Below are 19,771 nucleotides of genomic sequence, written 5' to 3'. Positions count from 1 at the left end.
TGAGCTCCGATGATAAAGATGTGAGGACCGAGGCTCGAAATGGGGAGCCGGCTGAGCTTTTGATACCTCGTATTCTTGTTAAGTATGAGGGTCCTGATTCTGCCAAACCTCGTACCTATAGTATTAAGACTGTGAAAGCTCGTCCTGATCGAAAGCGAAAGGAAGTTCCTCCTCGTTCCAGTTTCAGGCCTAAAAAGATGCCTAACATGAAGGGGCCTGCTGTTGTTAAAAGAAATGCAAGCTCTCGCGGAGATCGTCGCCGGAACAATGTATGGGTTAGGAAGGCTCAGCCGCCTGTAGAAACAGTGGCTAGTCTAGTTGATGATAATAATCCTTCTTCCACCATTGTCTGTGCCCTTGAGGCTGAGCGGGCTATAACTGAGAATGTTTCTGAAGCCTTGGCATCTTTGGAAGTTAGTGTCCAGGAGCCGGTTCTTATGGGGATTGATATTGGGGCAGCGCAGAAGACTGTGGGGGTGGATCCTGCGAACATTGCCCTCTACAAGACTTTATTTGATGATCCGGAAGAACTAGAGTAGTGTAGTTCTTGCTAGGGTGTAGGTGCCCTTTATTTATTTCAGTTGTGTTTGTTTTTATTCTTAGCACTTTGTTTTCCTTCTTATTATTTTTTTAATAAAGGCGTATTTTTATTTTTCATTTTCATTTATTTTTGTTTCTCCTCTTTTTTATGTTTTTATATGTCTAACACTTTTTGCACAAAGAATATGTGTTTTTTTTATTGGACCGAATCCTTGGTAAGGATTGTCTACGTATCTTGTCAGAATCAGGTCGCGCGTAGTTCTAGCTTTAGAATAAGTTCTAGTATGCCGGATTTTGGTAGATATTCCCTGAGGTGGAAGCATATTACTTAATCGGTCAAATGAGTGAAGTATTATCATTATTTTCATCTGCCGTTTTTTGCCATAATTCAAAAACAAAATGAAATTCGACTAATTTGTATGGCTATATTTTTGGTAGGCCTATTTGGATACGTACTGTACCCCCCAAGTGTTCGTTATTTTTCCGTTGTGTGCGGATAAAATGACGAGCACTTCTGAAAAGAAAATTTTTGGCAGGCAGAGAGTTTCAACGCCCAGGCTGGGGCGTCAGAAATTTCGGCGCCCAGCCCTGGGCGCTGAAAATGATTTCTGGCGGTCAATTTTTGACACTTTGCTTCACATGTTCTTGCATTTATTTCTTTTTTTGTGCCTTGAATTTTTTGCTCGTATTTAAAGTCAATTTTGAGGCTATTTTGGAGGCTTTTTTTACTATTAGCGTGAAATGTATTTTTGTCCGTATTAATTTTTTCTATTCGTGACTCGAAACAGTTTTGAAAATGGAGTTAGGGTGCGGAAGTTATGAAGATCTTTGTGTAGGCTTTTGAGTGGGTTGAGGTGCGTGTTGATGCAGGGGGCGGTGTCTATTTTTTATGAGTTTTTTTTTTCTTGAGCAACCTTTGTATTGTTTGAATTTGATTTCCTTTTGATTTTTTTGGGTTGCATGGATTGATTTTTATGATGACACTGGTTGACTTTTATGTTTTGGAGATATGAATGGGATGGTGCGGTTTATTTTGTGGGTTTCGGGAATTGGTTCCCATTGCACTATTTCAAAACCCAGTGGGCTTTGTTTGTTGGGCCTAGAGTGGGCCGCCTCTTTATTTTTGTATTTTGCAAGTACATTTGGTGCTTATTTAGTGTTAGAATAAAAATTTTAGGAGAAATATTACGCCTTTATTGGTTCGGAAAGTAAGGAAAACACACTGAAATAAAACTGACCTATATTCTAAGGGGCCTTAGGACCATCTAAAGTCTCTATTATTTTTTCTACCAATCTAAAGAACTACTAGGCGCTTTTTCTGTGTGGCTCAAGCCTGGGGTTTAGTCTCATAAAACTTCGGTCCTTCACCGGTACTCATCTTGAATTCTATTCCTTTTGCATTGACCCACTGGTATGTCTTCACCCATCCGTTCTCGATCTCTTCTAGTGTTGATGCAGGAGAGATTAACCGGGTTGGATCGAAACCTTCATCTTGTAAAGCTAGGGTAGTCATCACAGTCTCGTCCTCCATAGGCCTCGATTCGTTAAACAATGTCCATAGAGCCTGGTTGTCCAATATTTCAGCTGTTTTAGTCTTGGTGAGGTGGGGTGCCTCATCCAAGGTGTGGCAGTCATGGAAATTTTTAAATCCGGGTTTTAGCAAGCCATCCTGAACGAAGGGTTCAGGGAAATCGCAGCATGGGTGTTATTCTCCTTCCCGAACGAACATCCCGTTAAGGGTCCTTTGATACGGGGGAAGGAGGTTGGTTTGTTTGGCTTTGTTAAGGCGTAGCCCAGACAGGCGGTCAGCAATATCTTCCTCCGTTGGTTCATAGCCTAAGCCAAAGGGAGTAGATTTGTCGGGTAAAGGATGGAATGTGCATTCCTTCTTCCTTATGCCCAATGGGGTTCCTGGGAAATAACCTTGAGCTAGCAGCATTCTAGGGATGACCCGGGATGCATGCGGGTCCAGGAATGCTGGATCATAGTCTTCAACGAACTGGATTGTTTCTTCCATTTGAAACCCATAAAGGTCGTCTGCAGTTTCGGCCGTTCCAACCATAGTACAACTGATGTCGAGAGGAGGGGCGCAGATTTCTAGTATTACCCCGTTATGGTTAAGTTTAACCATTTGGTGCAGGGTAGAAGCCACACCTCCTAAGTCATGGAGCCAAGGTCGCCCCAATAGGAGGTTGAAAGTGGGCTTGATGTCGATTATTTGAAACTCCGTGGTGCGTGCCACAGGTCCGGTTTGTATGGTAAGGTTGATTTTTCCCAACACAGGCCTTCGAGATTTATCATAGGCTCGTACCCCTTGTGTGGAGGTTTGGAAGTCATCGCTTCCTAGTCCCAAGCAATGGGCGGTTCGCAACGGGCAAACGTTTACCGCCGAACCGTTGTCTACGAGCGCTAGGGGGATGTTTTGCCCTTTGCATCCAACTACTAGATAGAGGGCTTTGTTATGGGCACCCCCCTCTCTGGGTAGATCTTTGTCAGTGAAAACTATGGCCTTTTCTCCAGCATCTCTCGTGACGTGGTTAACCAATGAGTCAGGTGTGATATCTGTAGGTACTGAGATGAGGTCAAGTGAGCGAATAAGCTTTTCGCGATGTTCTTTTAAGGTACACATGAGATCCCAGATGGTAATTTCGGCCTTGGTTCTTTTCAATTATTTCAAAAGAGGATTTTCAATGACTTCTGCGACGGTGGTGTGCCGTCCATTCTCAGGAGCTTGTCTGACTGGGATATCGTCCATAGGAGGTGGGCAAATGTCAGGCTGGTATATTCTCCCTGATCTGGTAAGGTTGTCGACTTCGGGTTCTTGAGTGGTGGTGTCGATGAGAGCATACCCGGGCCAAGTTTCAGTAAAGAGGTTCTGACCCGACACTTGAGATAGGTAGATATCTTCAGCATCATCATCCCACACACCGCACACTTCTCTCTCGATTCGATCCATAGGGACCACAGCGAGTGGTGCACCTTGAGGTGTAATGTACACCGTAGGGTCGAAGTTCTCATTTTCTGGTTGGTCAAGAGAAATGTGACAAGAGCCGAGTGGGCTCTTGTTGTTGTTGGGTTTGCCAACGTTAGGGAGAGGTATCACTTCATCCTCTATCATGTCCTGGATGGAATTCTTTAGGTTCCAGCAGTTTTCAGTGTCATGCCCATTTCCTTGATGGAATTTGCAGTAAGTACCTTCGACCCAATATTTTCTTTTGACAGGAGGGTCACGGGTGGGGCCTATAGATCTCAATTTTCCTTGATTGGTTAATCTTTCAAAGGTTTGTTCCAAAGTCGACCCGAGTGGGGCAAACTTTCGGTCTCGGACCCATCTTCCAGGGCTTCTTCGGGCGGGAGTCTCTTCTACAGCATGGACTTCTTGGGCTTAGGATGTGTTACCCCGATTATAGGTGTTGTTTTTATATGTGGGTTTTCTTTGTATGGTTTTGGCGAGGTCGTCCTCGATCTTTATTCCCACATCATAAACTCTTTTGAAAGTGTCAAGTCCCGGGTACCTAAGGTGTTGTCTGTAAGCCGGGTCCAGATTGTCAATGAATTTCTGGACCAATTCTGTATCGGGAGGCCTATTGATTAGCTGGGCCGCCTGGTCCCTCCATCTAGCAAAGTAGGTTGTGAAACCCTCATTTTTCTTTTGGAAGAGAACTTCCAGCTCGCGCATGGTGACTTGGAAATCCATGTTCGACGAGTATTGCTTGATGAAGACATTGACAAAGTCTTCGCAAGTGGGGAAGAGCTTAGGGTCCTGGTGATAGTACCATTTGAGCGGCACAGGTTCCAAGGACAGAGGAAAGGCAGGTAAATACATGGACTTGTCCACGCCTTTCAAGTTCATGGCATTCACAAAGCTCAGTAGATGATCACGGGGGTTGTCCGTGGCCTTGAACTTTGGTAAGTCAGATGAACTGAAATTTTCTGGTAGTTTGCCAGGAAAAGGTTCAGGATCGAGGGAGAAGTATTTGCTCCCCATGGTTTGCTGTAGGACCATTTTTTCAATCCTCTTCTCGTTATCGAGGTCATTTTTGGCTTGCGCAGCCGCTAAAGCTTCATTTTCCATTTTCAATTGGCTCATAAGTTGGGTCATTTGGACCATCTGGTCTCGCAAATCTTCGATGGAAATGTTTGAAGGTGCGAATCGAGGTTGGGGAAGCGGAGATCCTTGAAATGAGGGACGACGGACGGAGCTTGGAGTCACTAAACCTGATGTTGGCGATGTATCTTCGAGACGCACTAACCGTTGATTCCCTGATCGGCACCAAGTGGCAGGACCAGTCCTAGGCATGAGATAAGATAAAGTTTAGGTTCCCAAAGTTTCAAGCATTACTTAGTCTAGATTTCGACTCTCTCTATTGGTTTTTCACTCTTTCTTTTGTTGGTACACTTTTTAGTTTTTTTTTCTTTTGGTCATTCTTTGGATTTTCGAAACACTTCCCCGTGTGACATTCATAATTGTTAGCATGTTCGGTTTTTTAGTGCCGAGCATTGTCGTCGTAGGAGGCCTAACAACGACGCAAAGAGTTATTAATTTTTTACGAGTCGCTTTTGAAATCGAGTGCTTTTCTTACGCCCTCGTAGCAATTATTTTTATGAACATTTTTTTGTGCTACGTATTTTCCTTTTGCGCGGGCACCGAGGCTGCTGCGCCTGACCAGAAGGCCAAGCAGCAACTTCAGCGCCCAGCGAGGGGCGTGAGAAATTCTGGCGCCCAGCCAGGGGCGTTGAAAATGCGTCCCTGGCTGGTTCTCGTTTTCTGTTTGTGTCTACTTCTGTTTATGCGACTTCGATTTGCGTGCTTGCCTAATAACGTCCTTTACGCGTTGCAGTGTTTGTGGGATTCGTTACAGGCCATCCCGAGCGTCGCTTATTTTTGTGGCGATCATTCGGGCTTGCAGAACACGTATTTCGGTATAACTCTTTGGCAAATTAGTCTATGAATGTTTGGGCAATTTTTAAGGTCGTTGGTTTTCTAGGATAGTTTGTCACACACAATCACATATTTCGCTACACATAACTAACATTCATCATGAGGCGATAATAGCATGTCATGTAGTTTATGATAGGCTTCTATGGGTAGTTATTTGCGCCTGGCTTGGTACCGCTTCTATCGTAGATCCAACACATGCCCCGGTCGAGGTAGTGTCTTCAACAGACGAATTTCGCTCAAGAGGCCAACCCGCAAGTGCAAGCCAATGGGGCATGCAGGCGAGAGGGACCTAATGAACGAGCGATTGGGTTTGGGATAGGTGTACTACCTGCACAAGTACCAAGTGGGCAACATGCGCGGCGTATGCACCCCCCCTATTGGCGAAAAAAGGTATCCTTAGTCCCAACTCCCGAGGGAGCCGAGATTCGTTATGCGGTTCTGCCCGTTCACATTAATATGCTGATTTTCAGGTCGTCCAACCTTGATGGGGAAATAAACGCGGGGTAGGATCGTTTCACCCTTCGGCTATTTTGATTACCTACAAGCACGAGTATTTCCTTCACTATCCCCAGTGGAGTCGCCACTGTGAGGGGGTCGAAAAAGCACGAGGCTAATGCGTGACCTCGTCCCTCGTGGGTGTGACGATTCTTTTTATTCAATCAAGTTTCATTGGATTTCCTGTGAGTTTACACCCAATTGACTAGTAATATAGGAGTCGCCAATCAGTTTTTAACGACAATGAGAAAAACTGACAAAACCCGGTTATCGTGACATAAAGGGATTGCAATTATGTTTGACCACGACGGCCGTAGGTTCCCTTGTGATCCCTGGTGTGTTGATCTCTCAACATACACCCGCAAGGTAGAGATTGAGGGTTCGGGGGACTGTAACTACCGAGAGGAGTACTCGCTCGTCGATAACTCCAGAGGTAGGATATTCTTACTAGCTCAGCATAAATAATTGAAGGGACATGCGTTAACTATTAAACTAATCTGAGTTGATTTTAGCAATATGCAACATATAATACTAGATCGATCGCGATTATCTGATTTAAATAGCATTATGGGACCTAGCATGATAATCCAATTTCCCAAAAAATATTATATTTTTTAGGCGTGGTAGAACAATCAGATTTAGTTAGTTTAACAGTTCATAAAAAGGGCGAGGAAAGCAATTAAATCATCGAAAAGGGACACATTACGACGCACCCTTGAGAGGTGCGTCACGGTTCTCAGAAAACTAACCACTTTGACTTTGCTATTTCTCCTTTTTATTTAACGAATCTCAAATTATGGGACAGGATACGTTCTGTTCGATTTATGGATCGATTGCGACAGAACGCGTGAACAATTTCGCAGCGTGAGGCTTAGGCTAAGGGTTGGAGTCAATACTCAGAATATGAATTGTGTGTTCTTTCACGTCGAATTTGGGGCTGTATTTATAGGGAAGAGTTTGTGGAAAGATAGAATTACAGAGCCCTAATCCACAAAGAATTAGGGAAAAACACGTACCCAGGTATTTTCAGCGCCCAGGCCTGGGCGCCGAAGATTTCGGCGCCCAGAGCCAGGCGTTGAAAATAGGGTCTGGGCTGTTTTCTTAGTCAGATTCGGATTCCTGAAATCCGTAGTGTTTTAGATTTAATCGAGTCTTTTAGTGCGTATCAATTTCATGACGGAATGCGTCTGGGCCCGTTACGAACTCTAGGCTCGTTAGGATTTTAATTAATACGTAACTCTTATTTCCGAATCATATTAGGAATTGGATTCTCGCAGTTTTCTATCTCATTTAGGATTTATGTTGGAGTGCAACACCTAATTCTTACAGGTTTCTATCTTTTACGGCAGTTACTATTTTTAGCAGGTTTCCATAAATAGCAGGTTTCTATAAATAGCAGGTTTCGGGTGAAATGAAAAGGGGAATTGAGATTCGTTATTTTTATAGGAGATGCGTTGTCAAGTGGAGATTTATGTTTTCATCATCGAACCTTTCCCTTTCGAGAATGGGGACAAAAGTAGGTGTCTACACTATCCACGATGAGCTTCCTGATTGCATCTCTTTTAGGAATGAATTAGGATTGAATGTGTCTCAAAATGTTTATTATAAGTGGAAACATGTCTTTTGTTCTACTTGCAACTCCCTTGGGCATCTTGAGGCCAATTGCAAGGTTAGAACTGTTGCTGCCAGATGGGTTCCCTTTTAGAGAGATGTGGATGGATTCCATATTCCAACTAGAACTGCTCCTGCTCAGTCTGTTCAGGCCACTCTTGTTGGGGATGTCCCCATCTTTAACACCTTCACCCCCTTCAATGATCCAATCATTCATGAGGGAGATGAGGAGGTGCTCTCTGAATCTATTCTTAGTCCTCGGAATGGTGACCATGAAGCCAGGAGGGTGACTCCTCCTACGGCTAATGGATAATATCTGTTGCTGGAATGTCCGAGGGTCAACAATAAGACCAAGCAAGATGAGGTAAGGAATCTTCAATTTTCCAATCATGTTGGTCTGTTTGGTCTCTTGGAAACCAAGGTAAAGCTAGGGGGTTTCCCTAGTGTTTACCAGTCCATTTGTGAGGGTTGGGGCGTCTCAACCAATATTTAGCATAGCTCTACTGCCAGAATCATTGTGGGATGGCATCCTATTCGGTTTTATGTCAATGTTGTTGAAAGTTCCAGTCAGTTTATTCATTGCTTGGTTTCTTGTCTCTCTTCTTCTGTCAGCTTCTTCTGTACCTTCATTTATTCTTCTAATGACCTGAATGATAGATACAAATTGTGGGATGATTTAATTAGAATTGGGGATAGGATCTCTTTGCCTTGGATTGTGTGTGGGGATTTCAATAATCCTTTGAATTTTGGAGATAGATTGGGAGCTCCCATTTCTGCTGCTAAAATTGAGGGTTTTAAGAATTGTGTTGCCCTGTGCGGGCTCTCTGATATTAAATCTGATGGTTGTTTTTTCACTTGGAATAATAAGCAAAGTGGTAGTGCTAGGTTCTTTAGTAAAATTGATAGAGTTTTGGGAAATGATGAATGGATGTCTACTTTTCCAGATTCTCTTGCTCAATTTCTTCCCGAGGGTCTCTTTGATCATTGTCCTGCTATTGTTTGTGCTCAGAAACTTCTCCCCTCGGGTAAGAGACCTTTTCAGTACTTCAACATGTGGGGTCTTGACCCTTCTTTCTTAGACAGAGTTAAGGAGAGTTGGGATGTTCCCTTATATGGTGTCCACATGTATCAGTTGTTCTCTAGACTCAAAAGGTTAAAACATGTTCTGAAATTGTTAAATAGGGATAGCTTTAGTGATATTCAGAGTTGAGAATGAGGCTTTGTTTCATTTAAGGGATTGCCAAGAGAAACTCCATGCTTCTCCTGGGGATCCTTCTATGTCTTCTCTTGAGTCTGTTGCTGTTGAGAGCTATAGAGTTGCCGATACTGCTTTCCTTAGTTTCTTGAGGCAAAAAAGTAAACTTTATTGGTTAAAAGATGGTGATGCGAACACTAGCTTTTTCCATCGAAGCATTAAGTTGAGAAGGCAGTTTAATAGCATCCATTCTATCCAAGATGGAAGTGGAATTTGTATTCATTCCCCTGATGGTGTTACCAATGCTTTTGTCATGTATTACAAATCTTTGTTGGGGGCCACCCTTGATCATAGAGAACCTGTGAGGGTTTCTGTGGTTCAATTAGGCTCTATTGTTCCTGATTCTTTGCATGCTGTTCTCTGTGCTCCTTTCTCTGATGTGGATATTCAGAAAGATATGTTCTCCATTGATGGGAAAAAAGCTCCGGGTCCTGATGGCTTTACAAGTCAATTTTTCAAGGATTCTTGGTCTGTTGTTGGTCTAGATGTTTGTAATGCTGTGAAGGATTTATTTCTCAGTGGGAAACTTTTGAGAGAGATCGATGCCACCAGCATTACGTTGGTTCCTAAAAGTTCTCACCCTACCTCTGATGGATTTTAGGCCTATTTCTTGTTGCCTAGTGTTGCTCAAGTGTATTTCAAAGCCGTTGTGCTCTAGATTAAAATTGGTTATGTCTGATGTTATTGCTCCTACTCAAGGAGACTTTGTTGCTGGCAGGCAGATTGTCTACAATATTTTAGTGTGCCAAGATATTGTTAAAAGGTACACTAGGAATATTGGGTCCCCTAAGTGTATGATGAAAATCGATCTTAGGAAAGCTTATGATTCTATATTATGGCCGTTTGTTGAGGAAATGTTGCTTGCTCTTAATTTTTCTAAGCAAATGGTTCTTTGGATCATGTCCATTGTCTCCTCCCCCATGTTCTCCATTTCTATTAATGGATCCTTGAACGGTTTTTTCCCTGGAAAACTTGGTCTTAGGCAAGGGGATCCTCTTTCTCCCTTGTTGTTTGTTATCTGTATGGAGTATTTGTCCAGATTGCTTATGTTTGTGGGTGGCAAACCTGAGTTTTCCTTTCACCAAAGTTGCAAAAAAATAAGGTTGAGCCATCTTTGTTTTGCTGATGATTTGCTTCAATTTTGCAAAGGGGATGTCTAATCAATTAGGTTGTTACTCAGTGCTTTCTCTACTTTTTCTGCCTCTTCTGGTTTACAGGCTAATGAGGCCAAGTCTTCTATTTATGCTGCCAATGTGAAACCTGATGTGTTAGATGATTTGGTCTATCTATCCAGATTCAAGCTTGGTAAATTGCCCTTTAATTACCTTTGAGTCCCTATTTATTCTAAAAAGTTGAATGTGAAGGATTGTGATATTTTGGTTGATAAAATCATCTTAAGAGTGAGATCTTGGGGTTCTAAGTCTCTCTCTTATGCTGGCAGAGTGCGACTTGTGAATTCTGTGCTTCTTTCAATGCATTCCTATTGGGCTAGTATTTTCATCTTGCCTAAAACCATTTGGAGGAAAGTAGTGGTTGTGTGTAGGCAATTTTTGTGGGAAGGAAAAGCTATTGGGGTTAGAGTTCCCCTTGTTGCCTGGGATTTTGTTTGCAGACCTAAGACTGCTGGTGGCCTTAGTGTTCACAATGTTTTTAGTTAGAACACCGCTTCTGTTGCTAAATATGTGTGGGATGTTGCCTCTAAAGCTGATTGTTTGTGGGTCAAGTGGGTGGATCATGTTTATATGAAAGGTGCTGATTGGTGGAGCTATTCTCCACCGAAATCAGCAAGTTGGTATTGGAGATCCATTTTCTCTATCAGAAACATTATGGCTACAGGGTATGGAGGTAACGCTTGGGCTCAACACCGAAGTGGGCTCTACTCTGTTAGCTCTGGTTACAAATGGCTGCAAGGTCCCTATTCTAAGGTAAACTAGCATAGGTGGGTTTGGAATAGGCAGAATGTGCTTCGTCATAGTTTCATATGTTAGTTAAGTGTTCTAGGTAGGCTGCGTACAGCTGCTAACCTGTTCACCATTGGGGTCAGTGATGATGACAAGTGCACCATCTGTGCTCAACTCCCTGAGACCCACACTCATCTCTATTTTGAGTGTTCTTATAGCAGGAACATTATTGGCTTGATTAAGACTTGGTTGAATATCACATGTTCTAGTTTGCAGTTTAATCACCTTTGCAAGTGGATTGCTCGAACCAGATTATCTAAATTCCAGAAAGCAACCATGTACGCTGGCATGTGTGCTTGTTTATATCAAGTTTGGATGGTACGGAATGAAGCGTTCTGGGACAAGCGTGTGCAGATAGTTAGCAGCTCTATTTTGAAGATTCAAGCTGATGTTAAAGGGAGAATTCGCTCTATTCTGCCTAAGTATATGAGCAGTACGGATGTAATATGGTTTGAAGCTTTGTAATTTTTAATAGTCTTTTAGTGTTTTTTGGTCCCTGTTTGGTTGTAAAACGTTTCTCAGATTGTGTCTTTTTGGGCTTGGCCTCGTAGACATAATCCAGTTTTGCGCTTTCTTGATTAATTCAATTATTACTTTTAGCAAAAAAAAAAAACTAAAGCTACAGACTCTTCTCCACCATCGGGATCCGGTGTCTCACTAAAGCTACAGAGTCATCTCCACCGTCGGGCGCTGGTGACTCACAAACCACATACTCAGATCTACTAAAATTATGGGAAAGTTATAGCAACCAACTGAAATCCGTCAATTAACGCCCTAAGTTCAAGTTATTGGGTGAATTTCACCGTTGTTTCAAGTTTGCCGGTCGTCGTGCTAGGTCTAGGTATGTGTCGCTCCTCCTTCATCCTCCTCCTTGTCAATTTTTCTATTTGAATTACGTATTCTCTCTTTAATCTCTCAAATTTACATGAATTAATTATGAATTATTGAATTATTTTCCAATTCTATTTTTAAATTTCTAGGGTTTGTGTAGTTGTGGTAATTATAGAAGTAATTGTCTTCAACATTCATCTAATTTTGTAATTTATTTTGTGAATTTCTTTTTTTTCCCTGTGAATTTCGTGGGTAGTTTGTGAATTTCGTTTTTGGTTTTGTGAATTTCGTTTTTTTTAAATCAGACTGTATTTACTTAGTAATTGGCCAATTTGAAAGGTTTTTTTTTGATATAGAGCTTCACAAATCATTCAGTTCCATTTATTGTTGTTTATTCCTGTACGGGATCGTATAAGTGAGTCCAGACCAAACCTACCAGGGAACACCGAAGACCATGAGGCAGAGCAAACCTACCATGGCTGGCCAAATCTCCAGGCAGACCAAACCTATAAGGGCAGACCAATCTCCGGGAAGGCCAAACCTACCAGGGCAGACAAAGACCATGAGGCAGAGCAAACCTACCATGGATGCCCATATCTCCAGGCAGACCAAACCTATAAGGGCAGACCAATCTCACAGGCAGACCAAATCTGTACATCATCGTCATACACGTGGCGACATCTAAATAAGCCAAAGTACTGAATAGGACGCCTATAAATACCCCAACCTCATTTATGAGAGGGGACATTATTCTCGGTACTTGCTCCACCTTCTCTCTACTTTCTCTCTCTAAATAATACATTATACTTACTTAAGCATCGGAGGGGGTTTCCTCGGTAAAACCCCCGAGGTTAGCTTACGTTTGCTCTGCTTGACAGGGCAAGGTACATCTAGACCATTCCCCCAGTTCCGTACCCGGAACAAGTGGCGCTAGAAGGAGGGGGGAATCTCTAAAACCTTGCTCTGGAAGGCAGTGCTCGAAGATAGCAGTTCAAGCAGAACAATTTACTTCAAATAACGTACCATTGTCCCCGAACCTCTGGGTGAAATGTGAGTGAAACCCCCTAAACCATGGTGAACGACCACCATGAATATGATTAATTCAACAGGCTACCGAAATGGATTTCTAGATGAAAGAATTCAAGAAAATAGGAAAAGACAAATAACTTGGCATTTATACAAGGAGGCAATTCCAAGGGACTTATTCACACCAAGCTAAGCTTTCTCTCTCTTTTTCTTATTAATAATACAGTCTGAAATTTCTTTCAAGTGTCAAAACATAGACTACAATTGGTGGATGATGTCGTGAATTTATAGATTTTGCAAACGGCTGAAATCATCTGTGCACACCAACTGTTTGTAAAAATGCATCAATGAAATCAATCAGTATTTACATATTTGACTAAGCATGTTGCGATAACTACCAAATGCATGCTTCACCAACGATTTATAAGTAAACAAAAATGACGGAGTTAAATCAATTGTTTAGTCTTTGTATATGAATATGGTTTTTCATATTCTATTGAGCTCTAAAAGGTGCACTGTACTCTGTAACTCTTATCATGAGTAATGACTCAGAGCATGCCATGTGCTCGATCAAATTCCCAAGTGGAATCACATCGTTCCTAGCGTATCTAATTTCATGGTCATACTCTGACCAGACCTTAGGTGGCAGAGCAAAGGCCATCAATCCAGAGCAAAGATAATGCGACAAGAGGAGTCAAAGCATTGAGGCTAGGCAAAGTTGGCCTAGTAGACAGAAGACCATGAGGCATATCAAGACTACAGAGGTAGACCACGTACATTACGTCAGCTCAAGGCTCATAGCGATAAAATGAGAAATTGAATTGAGGCCAGAGTAAGGTGGTGCGAAGAGGAATACACACACACGTATCAAATTTAGGACTCGAGACAAGAACACATGAAAAGGAGTATGGAAGCATGATAGAGCAAGAGTAATCCAATAGGAAGATTTTACTGGTAAGCATGCATGTTAAATGCTAAAATTAGCAGAACAAAGAAAAAATGTTGAAATGCATATTAATGTTATTGTTTTACAGAGTTATACATATCTATATGTACATTACCTAGCAATATGATTGGTCATTACTTATTATTATGAATATAAAAGGCCTAGCTAGCCTATATTCAGATATGATCTTGACAAAGTATCAAAAATTTATTTTTATTTTTTTTTTTTTTTTAAAAAAAAAAAAAAAAGAAAAGAAAAGAAGAAGTTGGAACTGAAGAAATAATCATGAGTTTCTCTGGTTATGAAAACCCAGAGCAAATTAAAATCTAAGCGGCCAAAAAGGTCGGAGTTGAAGATAAATTTCTAAATTTGCTCCCAGAGCAAATTAAAATCTAAGCGGCCAAAAAGGTCGGAGTGGAAGATAGACTTCAAAATTTGCTTCCAAAGCAAATTAAAATCTAAGCGGCCAAAAAGGTCGGAGTTGAAGATAGATTTGCTCCCAGAGCAAATTAAAATATAAGCGACCAAAAAGGTCGGAGTTGAACATAGATTTCCATATTTGCTCCCAGGGCAAATTAAAATCTAAGCGGCCAAAAAGGTCGGAGCTGGAGATAGATTTCTAAATTTTCTCCTAGAGCAAATTAAAATCTAAGCGGCCAAAAAGGTCGGAGTTGAAGATAGATTTCTAAATTTGCTCCCAGAGCAAATTAAAATCTAAGCGGCTAAAAAGGTCGGAGTTGAAGATAGATTTGCTCACAAAGCAAATTAAAATCTAAGCGGCCAAAAAGGTCGGAGTTGAACATAGATTTCCAAATTTGCTCCCAGAGCAAATTAAAATCTAAGCGGCCAAAAAGGTCGGAATTGAAGATAGATTTGCTCGCGGAGCAAATTAAAATCTAAGCGGCCAAAAAGGTCGGAGCGGAAGATAGATTTCTAAATTTGCTCCCAGAGCAAATTAAAATCTAAGCGGCCAAAAAGGTCGGAGTTGAAGATAGATTTCTAAATTTTCTCCCAAAGCAACTTAAAATCTAAGCGGCCAAAAAGGTCAGAGTTGAAGATAGATTTCAAATTTGCTCCCAGAGCAAATTAAAATCTAAGCGACCAAAAAGGTCGGAGTTGAAGATAGATTTCTAAACAAGTTAAAATCTAAGCGGCAAAAAAGGTCGAAGTTGAAGATAGATTTGCTCCCAAAGAAAATTAAAATATAAGCGATCAAAAAGGTCGGAGTTGTACATAGATTTCCATATTTTCTCCCAGAGCAAATTAAAATCTAAGCGACCAAAAAGGTCGGAGTTGAAGATATATTTTCTTCCAGAGCAAATTAAAATCTAAGCGGTCAAAAAAAAAAAAAAAAAAAAAGTCGTAGTTGAAGAAAATTTCCATGTTGCTCCCAGAGCAAACAAAAAGGTAAGCGACCAAAAAGTTCGGAGACAAATAAATATCTAAATTTGCTCCGAGAGCAAAATTGAAACCTAAGCGGCAAATGAGTCAAAAAATGAGCACTATGGAAAGACCCAAAGGGCAATATAGTAGTACCAAAAAGAGCCCCCAGGACACACCTTTTATGGAAAAACTTACCCCCACAAGTCTAGAAGACCACCAAAAAAAAATAGAGAAGACATGCCATCCCCTACGAGTACACGGGCACTGGGAAGAAAGGGAAGAGTGGGCTTAATCTCAAGTCAAGCCAACTCTTGAGGGACTAGTTGTACATAGTCTAATATGCATCACCATCCAAAGTAGGCATGAACGACATGGCAAAGATGAAGAGCATCAAAGAGCAGGCTTAACCCTAAGGTGAAGCCAACTGTTGAAGGACTAGTTGTATGCGGTCTAATATGCATCACCATCAAGAGTAGGCATGAAGGACAGGACACAGATGAAGAGCATCAAAGAGCAGGCTTAACCCTAAGGTCAAGCCAACTCTTGAGGGACTAGTTGTACGTGGTCTAATATGCATCACCATCAAGAGTAGGCATGAACAGCAGGAAAAAGATGAAGAGCACCAAAGAGCAGGCTTAACCCTAAGGTCAAGCCAACTCTTGAGGAACTAGTTGTACGGTATCGTATAAGTGAGTCCAGACCAAACCTACCAGGGAACACCGAAGACCATGAGGCAGAGAAAACCTACCATGGCTGGCCAAATCTCCAGGCAGACCAAACCTATAAGGGCAGACCAATCTCCGGGAAGGCCAAACCTACCAGGGCAGACAAAGACCATGAGGCAGAGCAAACCTACCATGGATGCCCATATCTCCAGGCAGACCAAACCTATAAGGGCAGACCAATCTCACAGGCAGACCAAATCTGTACATCATCGTCATACACGTGGCGACATCTAAATAAGCCAAAGTACTGAATAGGACGCCTATAAATACCCCCACCTCATTTATGAGAGGGGACATTATTCTCGGTACTTGCTCCACCTTCTCTCTACTTTCTCTCTCTAAATAATACATTATACTTACTTAAGCATCGGAGGGGGTTTCCTCGGTAAAACCCCCGAGGTTAGCTTACGTTTGCTCTGCTTGACAGGGCAAGGTACATCTAGACCATTCCCCCAGTTCCGTACCCGGAACAATTCCTGTTCCGAAATTTGATCTAGGGGATATCTAAAAAGTTGGAACTCTGTTGTTTATGTAATCGCTTATCACTTCTGCAACCCTGGCAGCTGTTCATCTTACTTTCATCTGTAGAATGCAGAGTTCTTTCATCTGTAGAATACAGAAACAATCAAGCCAAAATTGATTATATATAAAGTTTTTATTTTTTAAGAGAGCTCTGCATCGCCTTCTTATTTGCACACCATCCAATTGTACGTTGCAAACTTGCAATGATACAAACCCTAAGAGAAGTAGTATTATGGATAGAAGACATTGAAATTAGTAACTTTAGGTTATATGTAGAAACCAAAGGTTATTTGTAGAAAGCGTTATATGTGACTGAATCAGACTTAATGGATCACTATTAGGATCACTGTGAGAGTTCTTACAATGTGTTTGATAGTTAAGGAGGTTCTCGCTCCACATGTTTCCATTCAGTTATGCAACCAGTCTTCTGAAAGATTCTATTAGAGGGAGTTACGGTGTCCATAATATCCCTGGGAGCTTTCTGTGAGTTGCAGGCTATTCTTTTAATTTTCATCCCTCAAAGGAGATTTCTTTGTTTTTAGGCGTCTTGGGGTATAACTCTTGCCTTTGCCAGAACCCCCCCGTGTCGTGTTTAGTTTCAATAGTGATACCAGAGACCATTAGGCAAGCCCCATTGATCTTCCTCTTATTCCTGTTAACTTTTGAGATTTTCCATTATCTTTTGCTCTGCCCTACAGTTGTGTTAGATCTGGGGCCTTGTTCATTATGGAGTTATGGAACCAATGTGACAAAGTTAATAAGCTGAGGATTCTTATCTTCATTGTATCAAACTATTTAAGATAATCCATGTAGTTCTTGACGTCCTTCGTTGAAGCAATATAATGTTGGGTTTAGGGAAAATTAAATAAAGGATATAAGAAAAGGGAAAGGCAATAATGAAATGTGTTGGTTGTTGTCCGTGTTTACATGGAAGTATTAGGAAACCCGCAAAGCTTTTCCCTTTTCATATTTTCATTTTTTAATCGTCTCTTAGAAGGATGTTCTGTGCATAAATTTAGCCTTTCTATTGACCTCTAGAAGGGTGAAAGAGGCCATTTCAGATATATGTCATTTTGTCAAAGATCTGTTATCTTTCTCTTGAAGTGTTTACAAGAAATTCTAGATCAATGTCCTCAATATCCATACTTTTGGTTGTTGTTTGTGTTTACATGGAAGTATTAGGAAGCTCGTGAAGCTTTTCCCTTTTATTATATCCTTTATTTAATTTTCCCTTTGGGGCAGACTGAAAAGAGAAAGAATAGAAGTGGTGATGGAGGTGTAGAATTGGCAAGTTAACTGGTATTAAGTTAACTGATATTTGCAAGTATATGAGGGTTCTAATGGGTGAACTCTAAGCATGACACGATTAATTCTACCCTGTACTTTGCTTCTTTTTCTTTTGTTCTCTATTTCTTCTGACCATTTGTGCTCGTGTTGCAGGTGTCAAGACCGTATAAACAAGCTGGATTTGATATCATTTTTGGTGAGGGTGTGAGTAAGTTGGTCAGTATCGTAAAAACAAAAAATCCACTGTTTGTCTTACAAATATTTATGTCCTGGTATACAGGGCTCATCGTCATTTTCATTTCGTAGTTGTTTGCCTTCTGGATGGATAGTGTTGCTGTTTTCTGCAGTTTTTACTCTGTTATCCGAGAAGATATTTCTGGACAGGAATAAATTTCTGACTACATGTTGACTAGAGGGTACCAACATTATCTCTTGTCATGAATCGAGGGAAGTTGCTCTATTAATCTTTTCTCCTCACTCCCTGACTTGTGCTTTACTATGTAGGGTTTAATATGAATGCAAGGGAAATGGAGTACCTTTTGAGTTTGTCCAACACTTGTGTTCTGTTGACTTGAAATGCAGTAGGAGCTTTATTGATCTACCAATCAGCAGATCCTTATCCTAGGTAATTTTGTTTGTTCTCCGTGAAATTTGATTGTATGCATCTAAAGTGAAAAATTAGTTTATTGGTCATTATTAATCATCAAAATCCATCATGTACGTCCATGTTTTACTCTAGCTGGTTATATTTATAATGGTCTTTGTTCCTAGTGAACGAATGTGGGGTTAAATGATGTCTTTTTCGACATAATGAATATAACGTCTGGTTGATACATATCTTCTAATTTTTACTCATGTATGAACTACGAAGATGTTATTAATGTAATGCTCGGTATCTCTCTCTATTCCCTGTTTTCACTCTGGCTTGTGGATCAATGCATGTGTTTGATATAAACTACGGTGTATCGGATAATGATAACATAGGCACACTTTGTAAGAAAGTTGGGTTGTGTCGACTTGTAAATAGTTTAGTTTGTTATCTCTTATACATTGTGTATGTATTTAGTTTTCACCAGGTATGTAAACTGCAGATTTGTTCACCTATTCCATGGTCGTTTTAGCCATGAATCTGTATGTCAAGATGTTCCAATTTCAAGTTTGTTGTCTTTCCAATCATGTTCTTTTGTCGCTTCAGCATCCAGTGGCTGCTGGCATAATGAAAAATGGTTGAACACCTATTTAGATTCATTAGTTGAGAGTTGGGAGCGAAAATAACCATTATAGTCAAAATATGTCATATAACGAATAATCGAGCCTTAAATGTGCATAACTTGACAAAAAAAAGATGAGAATGAGTCTTAGAAACCTAATAATAAGTATATTAAAGATGTAAAGGGTTTAGAATACCTATTTAGCTTCATTAGTTGAGAGTTGTGAGCGAAAACAACCATTATAGTCAAAATATGTCATATAACGAACAAACGAGCCTTAAATGTGCATAATTTGACAAAAAAAAAAGATGAAAATGAGTCTTAGCTACCTAATACTAAGTATATTAAAGATGTAAAGGGTTTAGAATACCTATTTAGCTTCATTAGTTGAGAGTTGGGAGCGAAACAACCATTAAAGTCAAAATATGTCCTATAACGAACAAACGAGCCATAAATGTGCATAACTTGACAAATGTAGATGATCGAGAATGAGTCTTAGAAACCAAAGAATAATTATATTGAACGTGTAAAGGGTTTAGAATACCTATTTAGGTTCATTAGGGGTTGGAAGCGAAAACGACCATTTAAGTCAAAATATGACATATAACGATCAAACGAGCCTTAAATGTGCATAAATTGACCAAAGTAGATGAGAATGAGTCTTAGCAACCTAATAGTAAGTATATTAAACATGTAAATGGTTTATAATACCAATTTAGCTTCATTAGTGGAGAGTTGGGAGCGAAAACAACCAACACCTGTTACTTTCTATTTTCCTAGCTGTTTTTATATCATCTAACCGAAGATAACTTAAATATATATATATATATATATATATATATATATATATATATATATATATATATATATATATATATATATATATATATATATATATATATATATATATATATATATTATTTGGTTAGGTTTGCACGTCACTAAGTGGAGATCCTTTCACCGATGAGATCATTAGGGGTTGGAAGCGAAAACGACCATTTAAGTCAAAATATGACATATAACGATCAAACGAGTC

General features: G+C 40.5%; 1 protein-coding gene and 1 long non-coding RNA gene across 2 annotated transcripts; both read left to right on the top strand.

Moving 5' to 3' along the window:
* The first annotated feature begins 7,947 nt into the window (after positions 1-7,947).
* Positions 7,948-9,444, top strand: LOC130472083 (uncharacterized). Its single transcript, XM_056842509.1, has 3 exons — positions 7,948-7,952; positions 8,201-8,740; positions 8,823-9,444. The coding sequence occupies exons 1-3, from the start codon at positions 7,948-7,950 to the stop codon at positions 9,442-9,444; spliced, it is 1,167 nt and encodes a 388-aa protein (XP_056698487.1).
* A 7,633-nt stretch (positions 9,445-17,077) lies between these two features.
* On the top strand, positions 17,078-18,832 carry LOC130460132 (uncharacterized). Its single transcript, XR_008920076.1, has 3 exons — positions 17,078-17,740; positions 17,831-17,940; positions 18,029-18,832. It is a non-coding gene; the product is annotated as an uncharacterized lncRNA (long non-coding RNA).
* The last annotated feature ends 939 nt before the right edge of the window (positions 18,833-19,771 follow it).

The sequence above is a fragment of the Spinacia oleracea genome, chromosome 4 (assembly GCF_020520425.1).
Source record: "Spinacia oleracea cultivar Varoflay chromosome 4, BTI_SOV_V1, whole genome shotgun sequence".
In the NCBI taxonomy this organism is placed as follows: domain Eukaryota; kingdom Viridiplantae; phylum Streptophyta; class Magnoliopsida; order Caryophyllales; family Amaranthaceae; genus Spinacia; species Spinacia oleracea.
Note: the sequence above shows the minus strand (reverse complement) of the source record. Positions and strands in the feature narration are given on the sequence as shown.